This window comes from Ziziphus jujuba, chromosome 6, assembly GCF_031755915.1.
Source record: "Ziziphus jujuba cultivar Dongzao chromosome 6, ASM3175591v1".
Taxonomy (NCBI): domain Eukaryota; kingdom Viridiplantae; phylum Streptophyta; class Magnoliopsida; order Rosales; family Rhamnaceae; genus Ziziphus; species Ziziphus jujuba.
The window spans coordinates 13,321,439-13,338,393 of NC_083384.1; the positions used below are offsets into that span (position 1 = coordinate 13,321,439).

General features: G+C 33.9%; 2 protein-coding genes across 4 annotated transcripts; both read right to left on the bottom strand.

The window, feature by feature from the left end:
• Positions 1-146: 146 nt before the first annotated feature.
• On the bottom strand, positions 147-4,643 carry LOC107430642 (transcription factor AS1). Of its 3 annotated transcripts, none has more exons than XM_048463942.2 (4): positions 4,164-4,643; positions 3,858-3,930; positions 884-2,000; positions 147-403 (listed from the first exon to the last, which is right to left on the bottom strand). In XM_048463942.2, exons 3-4 carry the CDS (start codon positions 1,948-1,950, stop codon positions 400-402), a joined length of 1,071 nt encoding a protein of 356 aa, XP_048319899.2. In that variant the 5' UTR covers positions 1,951-2,000; positions 3,858-3,930; positions 4,164-4,643; the 3' UTR covers positions 147-399. The 3 variants fall into 3 exon arrangements, with proteins under 3 accessions (XP_048319899.2, XP_048319898.2, XP_060674238.1); XM_048463941.2 differs by having other exon boundaries at positions 3,858-3,936; XM_060818255.1 differs by having other exon boundaries at positions 884-1,998; positions 3,858-4,643.
• A 3,509-nt stretch (positions 4,644-8,152) lies between these two features.
• LOC125419180 (methyl-CpG-binding domain-containing protein 6-like) lies at positions 8,153-10,855 on the bottom strand. The gene is made up of 3 exons (XM_048464618.2): positions 10,610-10,855; positions 8,645-8,782; positions 8,153-8,509 (listed from the first exon to the last, which is right to left on the bottom strand). Exons 1-3 carry the CDS (start codon positions 10,853-10,855, stop codon positions 8,267-8,269), a joined length of 627 nt encoding a protein of 208 aa, XP_048320575.2. The 3' UTR covers positions 8,153-8,266.
• Positions 10,856-16,955: the final 6,100 nt, after the last annotated feature.

The following is a 16,955-nucleotide window of genomic DNA, read 5'->3' on the forward strand; positions in this document are numbered from 1 at the left end:
CCAATTCAAACAAGAAAAAAGAAGTCACACTCGAAAGTCAAAACTATAAAGTGAACAAAAAGTTTATGGTTTTCTAGATGAAAAAATCTTATTTGGTAAAGCATTTCATCAGTACAGATAAATAAAACTAATGAGATGCGTGAATATTATTGTTAATGAATTTTTTTTATTAAAGCTAGATGTGGATGGTTGTTCTCTAAACACACAACTGGGTTTCGTAAAAGCCATTTCAGCTAAATGGCTAAATGAAAAAATCAACATAGAGCTGAAATGGTCACAAGTCACCCCTTAATGTACTTGAAGAGACTATATATTTTGAGAAAGACATGAAGCAAATTCACTAGCTCACTGAGCCACGCGGTTAACCGATGATAGGTACAGCACCTTTGATAAAATTACCTACCTGCAGCATAACAAATACTTGCCACATTCAGATGCAACATGACAGAAAACAAAGACACATTTCACTCGTCTCATTTATCAGCAATCAAACAAGCATTTTCATTTTCTTTGCAATGATCTTTTCTGTCAAGAGCAAGCAAACGTACTACAAGACATTTCTCAAAACAATACTAAAATAATCTTTCTTTTGTCTAAAAAAAAAAAGTGTGCACTTTTTTCTTCTTTTTAGGAATTTTCAGGCAAAATGTGGACTATATTATACACCGCATCCAATAGAATGTAAGATAGAGTATGTTCACCATAGGCTACCTTACATTCACACTGTTCAGGCAACGAGAGGACGGTATATGACATAAACAACCATTATAGCATTTCAGAAGAGAATACACGCAAGATCAACCACATAGAAGAACAAAGCATAACAACCAGAAATCCCCATCTAAAAACACTGAACTGACCCTGTTTAACAAATTTTTCTTACCGGCCATTAGGCTCAGCAAGCCTGGGTCTGCAACCCATCTGCTCAAGAAACTTCGAGAGACGCAGGTGCTTTGCAGCCCATTGTTCAGTCAACTTCTGTTCCTTGGTTTCTGCATCCCTCCTTAGTCCTGCTAATTGTTCTCTGTATTCTGCTTCAATCCTCTCCAGAGCAACCTTCTGCTCTTCTCTAAGAGCCTTAATCTTTGCCTCAATCTCTTCCATCTTCTCTCTCCTCCGACTAGCTTTCTCTGATTCCAGTTGCAACTCTACCCTTCTTAATCTCCAGGATGCTTCCTTCTTATGTGCTGCCCAAGCGCGGTGCCCTTCTTCTAATTCTCTACAGTATTCCACCAACTCAGATACTACTGGGTTTTCTCCACAAGAAGGGACTGATGTATGGGATGGCATATTACCCAAAACAAGAGAAGCAGTATCAGGTCCTCTGTCAGGCTGCAGCCAGGGGATAGGAGGAGAGGCTGAAACTGTGGGGGAGAGGCTTAACGTAACAGAAGGAGATGGTGGCCTGACAGTGGAGGTGCCATTAGAATTAGAAAGCCATGGAGGAAGCAGAGTTGGTGCAGCTGAAGTTGGGTCACTATGAAGAAAGGCCCCATTGGAAGTAGCCATTAGGTAGGCTGGGGCAGGGTGATCCTTGACTAGCTTCTCTGCAAAAGTCTCAAGAATCCTATCGTATTTACCGTCTTCAATTGGGTCAACTGTCTTATTGTTCTCCTTTTGTTCTCTCTGCTGCTTCTCCTTGAACACTTCCCACCACTTGCCAAGTCTTTTAGCAGTGCGGCCAGGGACTTCAGCAGCAATTTTCTTCCATTTATTGCCGTGCTTGGCTTGGAGGCGAATAACAAGACGCTGCTCTTCTTCAGTGAGAGATCCCTTCTTAATGCCGGGCTTGAGATAGTTCTTCCACCTTTCTAAGCAGGATTTAGCATCCCTGTTTAATGGTGTGTTCATGCGCTGTGACACAAGATTCCACTCCCTAGGTCCATACTGTTTAACATATGCACGTAACAATGCGTCCTCTTCAGCTCTCCAACGTTGTCTCTCCTTCATTTCCAGGTGCAAACATCACCATTGCCGCAAACTTGCTCTTCAAAATATCTCTGAAAGTTTTCAACAATTAAACCGTAGTCCAAGAATTGATAAAGAAACCAAAAAGTTCGCTGCAAAGGAAACAGAGAAACAATAGCGGAATATGAACTAGTGGCAACTTCGAGGAACCCACTAGACCAATGTCTGCATCACACCATGAATAACTTCACAAGTACAAGGTTCATAAAACAAAATACAGTTCCAAGTACATGCAGCAATTAGTTCAACGCTCCCCTGCTCGAAAAAGAAAAAAAAGACTGTTCAAAGCTCCATGCGCATCAAGGATAAAAGTTATTATTTTCTCCCTGGTACTTTCAAGACAATTACCGACAAAGAAATTCCATGGCTACCTAATATGCTAATCTTCCCTAGTTACTGGATGATACTATAGATTTACACAATCAGCAAAAAGATTTTAGCTACAACTTGGAATACCAGCAGAATTTGACAGTTAGCCGTCGCAACACTCTAATAACATAATGATTTTAGAAAGTTAGAATTTCCCCTACTCATTTTAAGAATGAATGAAAGTGGTGCACAAAAGAGACTTCAAAATGCCAAACTGAGAAAATACATAATGAGCTATTAATTGTAATATGTTATTTCTTGACCTCAGCTAAGATTTACTAAAAACAGCCAGCAAATTAAAAGATCAAAAAATTTTCAATTATCATTAGCCAAACGGAAAAACACTGAAAGATCACAAATAGTAACAATCTACAACAATGAATCTCTTAGTTACCACAAACAGCATAATTCCAACAATTGTACTTGGAATTAATTAAAAACCAGCAAGAAATACAAGTGAACACTGCACTAGTAAACGAACAATAAAATTGACAAAAATCTTCAGTAGCAACAGAATTGGGGCAAGGACACAACATTCAATAAGTATGGTCCAGCAACTCACAAAAACCACTGAAGAGACTATTGAATACACTACTGTATCACTAAAGATTCCAAGCAGACCTTGCCTTGAGTGACCAAAATTACTTTACCTCACACACCCACATAAATATAAGTCTAACAATAACTACAATGGTATTTTGGCTCTATGCACGTACAGTTAGGTATACAAATAAGACATGGTTCCATTATAACAACATAATTTCAAACAACTCACAATTGTTTTCTTGTTGCGAACTTATTCTACGAGGAAAAAATATTATAATCAATTAGCAAAATAAAATAAACAAACAAATAGAGGGAAAGATATTATATTCATCCAAGGAAGGGGAGAGACACGACATCCGACACAACAGAATAAACATTACATTATTAAAAATTCCAAAAGTCAAGAGCTTCGACAAAAGTTAATCCGTGAGATTCTGTATCTACATTCCACATCGAATAATATATTAATATAAAAAGCAATTTGGTATCTCCTTCGTTTTCTTCCAGACGAGTTATCATTCTAAGCGAACACACCATTGCAAACCCAAACTCAATACACCATTTAGCTGCTAATAAATCTGAAAAAGAAAAGCAACAAAAAAGGCATTTTAAGGAGTATTTTGTACTATTCATTCAGCTTCTGGGGTATAGTTTTCTACAACCATAAAACATAAAACACAATAAAGTCCCAGTTGAGTAAGGGTTTTGCTTTCTCAGAACACATTAAATAACAAAACAAGATTTTATATTTTCCTTTCGTTTTCCCACCAATTTCCTAGTAACCAAACAAAAACCTCCTTAAGGAAAACAAAAAGTAAAAGGGAATCAGAAACCCACAACGCCAAGAGAAATTAATCAAACAAACCCATTAGGTTTCTGCAACCATGTAAAAACAAAAAACAAGTGCGCATTTCTCGAACAAAAGAAGAAAAAAAATACAGTTGCAAATTACAAAAGGTTGGAAAAATCCTTACATTTTTTTTTTTTTAACTCTTATAACCGGAACGACTCTGAACCGAGCTTTCGTCTTACTAAGGCATCTCCTGGCTAAAACTTGAATGAAACAGAGAAAAAAAAAAACTGCTTTATTAAACAAACAAAACAAAAAAAAAAATAAAAATTAATTAAAAAAATAAAAATTCCGACGCCGAAAATCTCTAGAGGGAACCCCAAAACGAAGAACCTAAATCCCAGGCTAGAGAGAGAAAAAGACGGGAAAAAAGCGAAAAAAAAAAAAAAAGGAAAGGAAGAGACTATGATAGAGAGTGAACGAAACGAACCCCAAAACCCCGAACCCACAAAAAAACCAGAAAAGAGAGCAAAGAAGGAGTCGATTTGACGACAGAGAAAGATCTGACAGTGAGCATAAAAAGATGGGCACGCGAACGAAATGGAAGAACTGTGAAGAGACTACTAAAACGCTGACGTATTACTATTGAAAGTTGGAATTTGCCACAACCATCACCACCACCACCACCATGACAACCACTATAACCCAAGTACCCAAAACCCCCTATTCTTCTTCCTTTCTTCTACTTCTACTACTATTCAACTGTTTCACTGTTATTTCGTTCACTGTTCAATATACACTTTCATACATTCAGTCATACTCTCTCTCACTCAATAGCTATACACACAAACAGAGAGCGATACAGAGAGAGAGGGATAATACAAACAAAGACACAGAGAGAGAGAGAGAGAGAGAGAGAGAGAGTCTTTTTTAATTTTTTTGTGTATGATTTTGCATTATTAATGCTGCAAAAGGCGTACGCTCGATTTCAGTGCTTAAAATGCGCCATCTTCCGTCATTTCGTGGCTCTCTCTTTCTTTCTCTCTTTTATCATACACACACACAAATGCTACCGCTGTGTCTTACGTGACTGTCATCCATGCAAAATCACAGGCTCAATCAAGACCGTCCGTCGATCGATCATCATGACCCAGTCAAGGTCTCAAACGGAGCATTTTCGCTTGACGCCACCTGGGTCAGACGAGAGATGGTACGGGGCTTAAATTTACATTATTGGGCTGCGGGCCACATTATGCACGTGTCATCTAGCGGGTTAGGTAATTCTCTCTTCTTCTCTCTCTATCTCTAACAACGATATCATTTTTGGTGGTCCTCCATCTTCAACTATCAGTTTTTTGTTTTTTTAAATTTTGTGTTATTGTACATAAAATATTTCTTTACTTTTAGTATAGAATTCTATTATTAATCATGAGTTAATGCAAAGTGCATACATTAAAAGGCAATTTTAATGTGTTGTCCAAGTGCATACAATATTTTGTCTATCTATTTTGAATTTAATTAATAGTCAACGTAGGTGGGGAATAACTAATACATAGCTTTGGTACAAATTCATTATCCTTATAATAATAATAATATAATAATAATAATAATAATAATAATACTTTGGAGTTTCTGATCCACTTTACTGTAAAAAAATAAAAATGAAAAAATTTAAGACTCCTTTTTAGTGAAACTGTTTGGACAAGACGGTGGATAACAGACTTGAGAGAGAGAGAGAGAGAGAGAGAGAGAGAGAGGTGGGGAGGGATAATCTACTACTACTACTGCTAGTAAGTAACGAAAACATCTTAATAAAAACAAAGTTGATTGCCGTGATTACAAAATCTGATCCGTTGGTCGAACTTTGGTATTTCTAAATTTTTCCCCTTTGGAAATGGGCCCTACAAATGAAAAACCGATTTGATTCCATGGCGTCACGATGGCAGAAGAGACAGAGAAAGATTGGTAAATTCTGTGAGGGAATAGGGTTAGGGGAAGGAAAGAGTAGGGAATTTTATAGAGAGAGAGAGAGAGAGAGAGAAAGGATCTTGGGGCCATCATCATTAGGTTAAGGGAGAGGGAGGGGCGGGGTTCCCTAGTGTGGGTCCCGGAGGGGAAGAAAGGGGTGGGGGAGACTGTAGTCCGGGTTTCACGGCACAAGGAGACGAGTATGATAGAGACGCGACGTTCTCAGTTCTCAGACACCCCACTCTCAGATGTCAGTGATACGTTACGTCCCTTTTTTTTTCTCTTTCTTTTTTTTTCTTTTTTTTTTTTTTTTTGTCTCTCTTTCTCTCTACTACGTGCTGTTCGGGCCCACTTCCCTATTCTTCTCTCTCTCTCTCTCTCTCTCTCTCTCTCTCTTGCTCTTTATTGTTCTTAGGAAAATTATGCTGGCATCATTTTCATTTTTACAGACATATTTGCTTTTACAATTTTGTCAATTCGCCTTTATATCGTTTTTACCTCTTTTTTTTCTTTTTCTTTTTCAACTTGTTAACCATAAAAATTATAAGACACCAATTTCTTTATTAAATTCTTCGGACATCAACTCTTATATATCTATATATATATATACACCGCAAATTTATTCTTCTTTTATATTCAAGAATAACAGGTTCCATTTTGAATCTTTACGGGGGGAGATGTAGTAGTTTTGCTTTAAGGTTATTTTTTAGAAGTTGATAAAGTTGATGAAATTTATATGTACACAAAGAAAAAAGTTTTTTTTTTTTTCCCCCCTTTTAAAGAAATATTAAAGGTGAAAGATTTAAACCTACCAATAAAAAAAACAAAAGCTTTGCAAATAAATTCTCTTCCAGAACATAAATGAATGAGACTTAATGGCAGATCAGACGAAATAGTCCAGCATTAATAACTGTAAACTAAATAGTATAGTTATACTTTATTCCATTATATTTCTATTTTTTAATGTTAATAACGAAAATTGAAAAGTCTAAGCAAAGTCCAAGCACAGTACTTGTTACCTACGGCTAACTCAAAATTCTCCTTTAAAACCCTATAATCAACGACCCCAATTTTACCCTTCTACAGAGTACAGACAAGCCCAAACCCAAGCACACACACCAACATTTTTACTTTTCTCCTTTTTGAAACTATTGACTGACAGTGGTGATTGTTAGTGCTGTATGTGTATGTATGTATATATATATATATATATATATATATATTTTTTTTTTTTTGAGGATTGAAAAAAGAAAAAAAAAAAAAAGGAGGGCAATTTAGGAATTGAAAAAATCACTGATATGACACATCGAACATATTGTAAAATTGAGGGAGATCCTCTTTCTCCTCTTCGATCGGCTGGCTGTTCCCAAATCCTCCATTCTGAGCCCCTACATAAGGACCTACCCTCTCTGAAAAGTTGCAGTTTGTGTGTCTAATAAAAATGTTCAGAAATTAAATAAAAATAAAATAAAACTCACCCAAGATGATCTCCTAGGGATTGGAAACATAGTCCTTGATTGACAACCGTCCGATTAAAACCCAATCATTATTTTGGACAAGTTTAGCAATGGTGGTAGATTCACTCACACAGTTGAAAATGTGAATGGGCAGAGATAGAGAAGTAGGTTCGAAAAAAATAAAACGGTAAAATATAAAAATAATAATAAAGGTGGAAAAAAAAAAAGGCTGCATATAGTATAGGGATCGGTGAAAGGTGAAAGGTGAAAGGTGGGGTTGGGTTAAAAAAAAAAAAAAAAAAGGAGGTCCGTTGGTTAACCTCAGTTGTTTCTGACTCTGACCACTCCTCCCTTCTCTTATTGGTTTGGTTGGGTGAAAGGAAAACATCCAATATCCCTTTCAGCAAATTCTTCCTTTTTAACTTTCAAAACTTCATCCCAACCTAACCATTTTTCCATTTTCTTTTTCATGTTGCTTTCTTCTTGCCATTCAATGTTATTTGATCCTTTATTTCCTTTTTTTAGTATAAGTTTTTAAATTCGTGGTTGATCTTAAAAAAAGCTTAATAGAGAGTGTTATTAACCTATAAGATTTAAAAATCTAAACGGTTCATGTGACCAATATCATGTAAATTATTGCTTATAAATAATTTTATCATTTTTTAAAGAAAATATGAGTTCTACATATGAAAAATCAAATTGCAATTATGTTCAAGTAGCATATGCAAATCTACTTGTTGCACTATAGTGCAACGTATACGTTCACTTGTGCACCATAGTTTTCTTGATAGAGTCTTTCAACTCCCACCAGACTACTTTTCGAGAAAAAAAAAAAAAATTGTTTTCAGACACAAACTTTTTAACTTTCATTGCCATAAATAATCAATAATACAATAGTTGTATTAATTATTTAGTACGATAGTTCCTATTTTTATTTATGGTTAACTATTCTTTGACGTCTATAGTTTGTGTTCTCCAGTTCCTTTTTTTTTTTTTTTTTTGCTTCAATCGAGATTAATTAGTTTTTATTTCAGTATAGCCCTGCATATTCAAGACTAAATATGTATATATATATATATATATAGATGGATACAGGGAGATCCATGTCCTTTCTCGTTATAGTGCCATGTACTACACTGATCCATAAAAAACCAACATGGGTTTGAAATTAAGAAGATGATGAGATGTCAATGTCATTCCCAGAATTGATGGATGAAAATGTTTGAGCCCAATGGATCTTCACATCCTCAGGAACCAGTGTGTCACCGATACATGGGCTCCATTTATCAGCTTCAGCATCATCCAGGACCCATGTCACAGATTCGGGTGGCTTTACAAAATCAAACTTTGGCGTTTTTTTATTCTTCTTTGGAATAGTGCTGTTGGATGGAAAGTATGAGCTCCTCAAAGCCTGCATGAATTTAATTCAAAAGTGAATTATTTCTTTTACGAGATTAGCAAAAGAAATTGCACTATATATATATATATATATATGTATATATAACCCCAGTTGGGTGTTTATATCTGAATTTAAATTTCATGTCACCTTAAAATGACCATCATCAAGTAATAATTGTGATGCTTGATCTGGTGTTTGCTCATTTCTTGTTGCTTCCATTATAATGTGCTTTTGTGCTGATTTCAGTGAACGAAATCTTTTCCCTGTGTAAGGCTCATAGAAAAACTGCGCTTACCAGTAAGATAAGTCTAAATTATTATACAAACAAACTTCATATCTAATGTATGTTTACCAACAAAAACTAACTTCGAATATATTATTCAGACTAGTTATTAATTTTTTAAAATAAAGCAACTCAATTAAAAACTAGAAGATGAACATCAAGTTTTTCTTATAATACGTTGAACAGAATAACATAGAGGAAATTAGACTGGTGGAACTCCTAAAAATAGTTCTTTCTAGATCGACGGATGAAGGAGAAATCTAGCCTCATGATGCATGCATTTGACAGCTGCTAATTACGTCTGGACAGTATATCTGGTCCGGATCTTGTATAGAGAATATTCCTACATTTATTACTTGAAAAAATGCAGGACCTTCTTTGTGATTGATTGATTTGGAAAGATAAAAATATAAAGTGTTATAGTGTGGATGTTATGGCACATTTGCGAATGACATATTTATAGCTTTTAAAGTTCAAAAATAAATTTTAAAAGTCTTTGAATAATTTTTTAAAAAGCTATAAATGCCTTCAAAAGAATATTAAAACTATATTCAGTAAAGTGTTGGCTTCTCATAAATTTTTTTATGAAGAAATAAAAATTATGAAGAAGCAGAAACACTTAAAAGTTATCCCAAATAAGAATTATATATGGAGAACTAATTTTGTCAAAATTGCAATTAAGAAACATATATGGATGCAAGTACAAGAAGGAACAAAAACCATCTATATATATATATATATATATAAGCATGAGTGAAATCCTTGGTAACAACAATAGCACTTAATTAATTACTATATATAAGTAACACATTTCTAATCTTCGACAATGACATATTCAAATAACCTGATCCTGGGTTTGTTTATGCCAAGCTAATGCAAGTGGTGCTGGCTTAACTTCTTGATGAGTTATAACTAATTGTATTATCCCCGCAAGTGAAGTATATCAGACTTCAGTTATAGCTACCTAAACTAGATCATATAAGCTAAATTTTTTACTCCAAAAATACTCAATTATTTTTAAATCATGAAGAAATAATGGTCTTAAAATTTAAGTTACTTGTCCTTGTAGTGATAATTTAACGGTAAAATCATATATTCTTTCATGCAGTGATTTGACCTCAAATCTTAATCCCACTTTTAATATTAAAAAAAAAATCAAATTATGTATTTAATATCAACTTTTAGACAAATTTATTCTTCTTATTCAAATGGAAAAAAGAAAATGAATATTTAAATCCACTATCAATCCTTGATTATTGTTCACTCATCATTAGAAATTTTAAAAAGTTTTTTCCCGATAACTTTTTTTTTTTCATTTTTTAATAAAAGAAAATAGATCCATACATTCTTGACTTATCAAATACCCAGCAGCCTATACTATTCTTTATGCATGTAGAATTTAATTAATTATTAATGACAATTCCCTATAATTCCTAACTTAGAACCTAAAAATAAAAAAAATAAATAAAAATAAATAAAAAAAAACCTAGATTATGAAGATGAGTAGCATTGAACTAAATTGCACAGCCAAACAGCCGAAGTCCAGCCCTCTCCACTTTTGAGTCATAACAAAAGTAATCTAGCTAGTATACTTGGGAAAAATGAAACCAGGTAGATGATAATAAGAATCAGAGATTAAAAACCCTATATGCCTCAGCAGCTTACTAGCTTTGAGAATTTTATTGCAAATCAAATATGCAATTTTTATCATGAACTATGGAAATGCCAATTTTCATTAATCAAGAGAAGTATATATATATATATATATATATATAGGATCAAATATTAAGAAGCCAAATCGATGGTAATTAAAAATTAGAAATAATTACATGATCAATTTTGCCAAGGTACTTGAGAGAGGTCCGTGGCCTTTGCTCCACAATCCATTGCTTTGGCAGTCCATAAAGTGTTCCTTGTACAAATTGCACCATCGGTGCTTGTTCATTCTCGCATGTTGATTCATGATCATGATCATTAGGCTTCTGATCTGCGCTCGATGTCTTGGGCTGTGTCTCCTCCATCATCTCGCCGCTAACTGTTCCTTGCTGATGAGTTTTTACCACAGGAAGGCTCATAATCAGATATGGCCAATATTGGAAAAAAAAAAAGAAAAAAAAAAAAAAGAGTTTTCAAGGTTAGAGAGAGAGAGAGAGAGAAGAGACTCTTTATTTTTTGAGTTGTCAAGACATGCAACAAATCTGAAAGGTGGCAGCAAATTGTGGAAAAGAAACCGCTATTTCTTGTATTTGGACCAGAAATTTGTTCAAGTTTTAATTAATTGGTACACAGCTTTTTAAAAATATCCAAGGGAAGCAATTACCATATATTAATTTCAGTACACTTATCAGCTCAGAAAAAAACAAATGAACCAAAGTTTACCAACCATTCTTAGAGAGAGGGATCATACATAGACCCATGATGGATGTGACATTAATTTAAATAATAATCGAGTCTCATGTGGTATATAATTTTAGGTCGGGTATTATTTTCATTATAGTATATACAAAGGGAATTGAGGGAATAAAAATATTCAATTTAGTTTTGTCGCATTTTCAAAATATTTTTTTACTATTAGATGAAAGATTATCTATATACACATTCGAGGAAAACAAAATTTATATGAATATTATGAGCATATATGAGAGTGGACTATATACTCTAATTTTTCTATAAGAAAATCTCGATTGATCTAGACCGAGAAATGGAAAAGCTAGCCTTCTTGTAGAAATAACCAATGATTATTGGAAGAATGCATGTATACCATTGCAAGGAAATTTGTATGCAAGTCCAAGAGTATGATTTTACTACATAGAATACAAAGTAAAATTAATTAGTCTACAACATGCAAATTCAGAGTTCATAATTTTAGTCCATAGCTTATCAAACATCTTATTTATCTACAATATATCAAATCAAATTTTTATTTTTCTCCATTTCGCCTATTGACAAGGGGAATACCAATGTCAAACATGTTTTCAGCCAATGGAATATAGTTAATCAGATCACACTGATCACTATAAGATGAAAGAACTACCAATGAACCTTCTTTGCCTGCTGCTTCCATCTCCACCGAATCTGAATTGGCTTTCACTTCTGTCTCTGCTTCTGCAGAAGCATTGGCTGCTGCAGAATTTGCAACATCGATAGCATTGGCTACGACTTTAGCATGATTACTGCCGTCACCATCACGGTGACCGGCCTTGGGATTTGCTTCGGCTATGGCAGGAGTGGTTGCAACAACTTCATGAACATTGGTTCCAATTTCGACAGGACTGGCAGCAACATCGGTAGGATTAATATTGGCTCCAACTCCTACAAGTTTACCCTTAGTGGTTTCGTGATTCACTTCAACTTCGACTGGATTGGCTTCAACTGTGGCAGCAACATCAGCAATATTAGTTCCAACTTCAGGAGTATTGTCTTCAACTACCGGAGGAGGAGTGGCTCGAACTCCAGCAAGATTACCTTCAGCGGCCTCGGGATTGGCTTCAACTTCGATCCAATTAACTTTGGCTGGACTACTAGTTACAGCAACATTAGGATTACTGGTTCCAATTACAACATAATTGGCTGCAACATCGGTAGCATTGGCTCCAACTCCACCAAGGCTACCTTCAGCCGCATGATCAGGATTGGCTTCGAGTATGGCAGGACTGGTTGCAGCAACATTAGGGTTGCTTCTGACTTCGGGAGGACTACAACCCAAACCAGCCTCGGAATTAGCTTCATCTTTGACCGTACTGGCTCCAACTCCGGCAGAAGCACTGCCTTCAGCGGCTTCGGGATTCGCTACAACTTCAGTAGGATAAACTTTACCAACTTTCTTAGAATTGGTGTCAAGATTGGGAAGATTAGCATCAACTTTCGTAGAACTTGCTTCACTAAGACTGGCTTCAACTTCATGATCAGTAGTTGCTTCAACTTTGACCACATTGTCTACAATTTCAACTTTTGTATGAGGACTAGTTTCAAGATTAGTGGAAGGAATATTATTACTACCTTCATTCTTTATGGGATCAGTTTCAACCTTACTGGCTTTAACTTCAGCACTATTACCAGTACTTGCTTCATCAACTTCCTTAGGATTAATGGCTTCAACCTTTTTAGGGATAATATCCTTCTCTTCCATCAAATTATCAGCCCGCGGAATGGTTTTCCGAGATGAGGCTACGCTTCTTTTCCTTTGCCATTTTGGTTTCTCAAATGATCTCTTCCTTTTATTTTTTGAAGACACTGAGAACAAATTAAATACAAATATGAATTGGGAAACAAAATTGTAGTATTCAATCATGAGCATATATATATATATATATAGTTAATATGTATAATCAATCACCTTTCGGTTTGTGTACGTCGTGGTTGTCATTGAAGTGATTGAGGAGGTTATTATAGGCTGATTCCAAAAATTCCTCAACCGTTTGATGGTTTATTTCATCATCCTCATCAGTTGGTTGATCATATGCTAATGCAGCATAGAACTCCTCAAATTCCTCATCAGTATCACTCTCATAAACAAAACAACTAGTACTATAAGTAGTAGAAGTAGGAGTAGAGTTGAGGAAGTTTTTATATGCCTTATCTAAGAATTCCTCAACCTTTTCAACTCTCTCTTCTTCTTCTTGATCAAAGTTTTCTTCTTTTTCAACTTTATGTTCTTTACAAGCATCATGATAATCAGTCGAGAAAATAGTCTTCCTTTGTTTGGTTTTTGTTTCTGTTTTATGGGGACTATTGGAGTTCAAAATCAACGAATTCGCCCTTTTCTTTGAACATTTTCTTGTGTTCTCAGATTTCTCATCCTGCGCCATTAATTAATTATATGATTAACAATTATAATTGATTGAAATGTTTTTTTTTTTTTTAAATTTTTATATGTATATGATCTAATTAATTACTCACCACAGGATATTGTTCTTCTTCAGTTTTTTCATCCTTTCCTGGTTTAAGTTTATCTGGATAAGCCTCATAAAGCAAAAAATTGACAACCTCAATGGTTGATCTGAACATGGCCTTTGATCTTTCATGACGGTAGTACTGCATATATATATATATATATAAATTTGAAAACGTTTCATAAGTGCGTTTCATGTCCATTGGCCAGATCTGAACCCTTTTCCATAAACTATTTACTAGGATATAATTAAGCTTCTTTTCACAAATAAAAACCTAGGGTTTCAAAAATTAAAATAAGAAAATGAAAAGAAAAATTAAAAAAAAAATTATTAGGGTTTCGAAAAACTCACCAAACGCTATGATGAAAGAAAGAAAGATTTTCGCTTTGGAATTTTACTAATCTTTAATTAACAAATATTAATTCTTGAAATTAATTTAAACAAAGTATAAGTTCAATTAGATCTAATCAAGAAGCCAAAAGGAATTTACCAGGTCAAATCTTCCATTAATTCTTTGTCTGCGCTCAATTTTCCAACCCTCCAGTCTTTCCGAGAAAGAAAATTGGCATCCATTATTATTATTGTTGTTCTGGCCAGTATTATCTCCGGTTTGAAAAATTGAAAACTGTGCAGCCACAAAACACAATCTCAAAATCATTGTTTCGATTTTCTCTGTCTTTTCTATGTAAATTAATGAAAACTCTACCTTGCCCATGTCCAGAGCGTTCTTCACAAAATCATCAGGGACTTGGAATGTTACTGAAATTTCTGCCACAAGATTTGTTCGACTTCTTTGTTTTGTATTTCTTTGTGCCTCTGAAATAATCTGCAATACAATCATAAAGTTACCCTCATATCTAAACCCAAGTTTGGTATTTCTCTGTGCCTCTGAAATAATCTGCAATACAATCATAAAATTACACTCATATCTAAACGTGGGTTTGTTTCATTTCCTACTCCATAGTAAAGGTGCATATACAAAAGAAATATATATATATATATATATATATATATATATACATGCAAAAATTCAAAAACCCTTTAACATGTGTGTATATATACAATCTAAAGCAATATGGAAAGGATATACAGTGTCAAGTCTCATGGTGTTGACGTTGTCGCAATTTTCAGGGACTTTGAAAGAAATAGGAATTGCTTCTACAATCTCGTTTGATGTCCTGCTCTTGTTCTCCAACGATAACACTTTCAATTCCGCTACTGATTTCTGTTAAATAAAAAATGATGAAATTTCTAATTAGTAATTTACACTAACAAAACAAATTTTTGAGACAAAAAAATTATAATAACTTACACTAACAACTTGTCTAAGTAATTTATAGAGTTTAGCATGCACGGCTGCATCTCGATGAAAATTGTCCGTTACATTAGCAACATTTAGGTCTATCTCTGACCCAATATTGTTCTCCAACTCATTGATGGAGTCCTTGGAGTTATCTAATGGTTCTGACATATTCTTGACCTAGGAAGATAAGAAGAAAAGAGAGAGAGAGATTTAGGGTTTTTGTTGTGAAGATTAGCAAAAGAAGAGAGACATATATGTAGTAGGGAAAAGAACCTCTTCAATAGTCATGTCCATTCACAAGAGGCTAGGTGCTTGGCGAAAACAGTAATAAATGAGGTTTTCATTTGCTTTCCAATGATGGATGGTGGTGTTCCATTTGAAGAAACTATTTTTTTCATAGTATCTAAACGGGATTTTCATTTTTAGAGATTTAAAAGGGTGTGAGCATTTATTTGCTCAAATCCAAGCACAAACAATATTGCCTTTTATGCTATTTTATTATATTATCCGCACAGGGCCTACCTCTTTGGTCAAAAACCCCTATAAGCAATCTCAACCGTTCATCTAGTTGGCTGCCTCTACATCTTGTGGTTGGTTATGAGTTATGTAGGATATGACTTGGAAACTTTATGGTTTTCATAAGCATGTATATTGTCGGTTGCTGGAACTTAAATTTGCTTTGCTCAATATTTTACATAAATTCGTTACCAAATATGTTAACTAGGGGGTCTGGTGGAATCCAACCATGTAAATTTTAAGGTGCTTATTGTCATTTCTGAATTTGTATTTTGTTATTAATTGTATATTACTTCTTATTATAATAGCTTCCTGTAATATTAAGAACACAAATTCACTTCTTAGTATATACTAAAAATTATGAAAATTAAAGACAGATTCTATACGCTGTTGTTTAGTTGCATGTGCATTATTATTTTTTTAACTTACTATCCAAAATGTGAATTTCCAAGTACAAGATTGTTAATTAGTTGATCTCTTGGCACAAATCAGATTGTTAGTTGATGCATTAAATTAATTTTAACATTCGTAAACAACGGATAACTAATAACCATTAATAACTACAAACGGTTAACTAATAACGGTTACGACGTATTAATTTGACCCTAAAAAGCGAGATACTGCCGCCCTTTGAGAAGCAAAATGTTTTATTTATTTTTAAAATTAAATCTCTTAATTTTTTGCATACTTATTTAGAAATTTTTGCAACACAATTATTTGCCTTATGTTTTGTGTAACCTAAGTAATCATTTATTGATGGAAAGGAAAAAAAAATTTATATGTAACATAACCAAAATAGAGTTTTTTAAATTTTTGCAGAACTAAATTATCATTTTTTAAAAAAAATTTAAGTTGATAAAAGATGAGTTTTATTTCTTTTGTATTTTTTTTCTAAGATTTCCTCTCCTATATAGGTCTAGCTCTTTTAAGTTTTTTTCTAGATTCTTAGAAATGTGTTTTTAATTTTTTTGGATAGAATTATTGAGTTTTGAATTAAAAACCTTTTAAATTTTTGGCTTTGATACTATACTAAATTTGAAGATAGCTTGTGCTTGGTATGAAAGAAAATGGAAAAGAAAATAAACAAGAAACTAAACTGAGGGAGGGAAAAAAAAAAAAGAAAAAAAGAAAAAGAAGCTTTGAAATACCCAATTGAATTACCATTTTTCTAAAAAATTGAAATTAATAAAAAGTGAGCTTTCATGTTTTTTTTTTTTTGTTTTTTTTTTAATTTTTTTTTTCTCCAACATGCATGAGTTTCACCAATAATTTTTACAACATTTTAGCTTTTCTAAGGAAAATGAAGAACCACCCCAACGGACTTGTTCTTAGGCCAGTTATCACCAACCGAATCCCAAAGCCCTCCATGCACCAAAACAGCTCAACTTTCGCCAAATGGTCCAAGGGTTTTATGATTTCTTTAAGCTCATTATTATTCTAACCCTAGTATGTAACTAGGTGCAT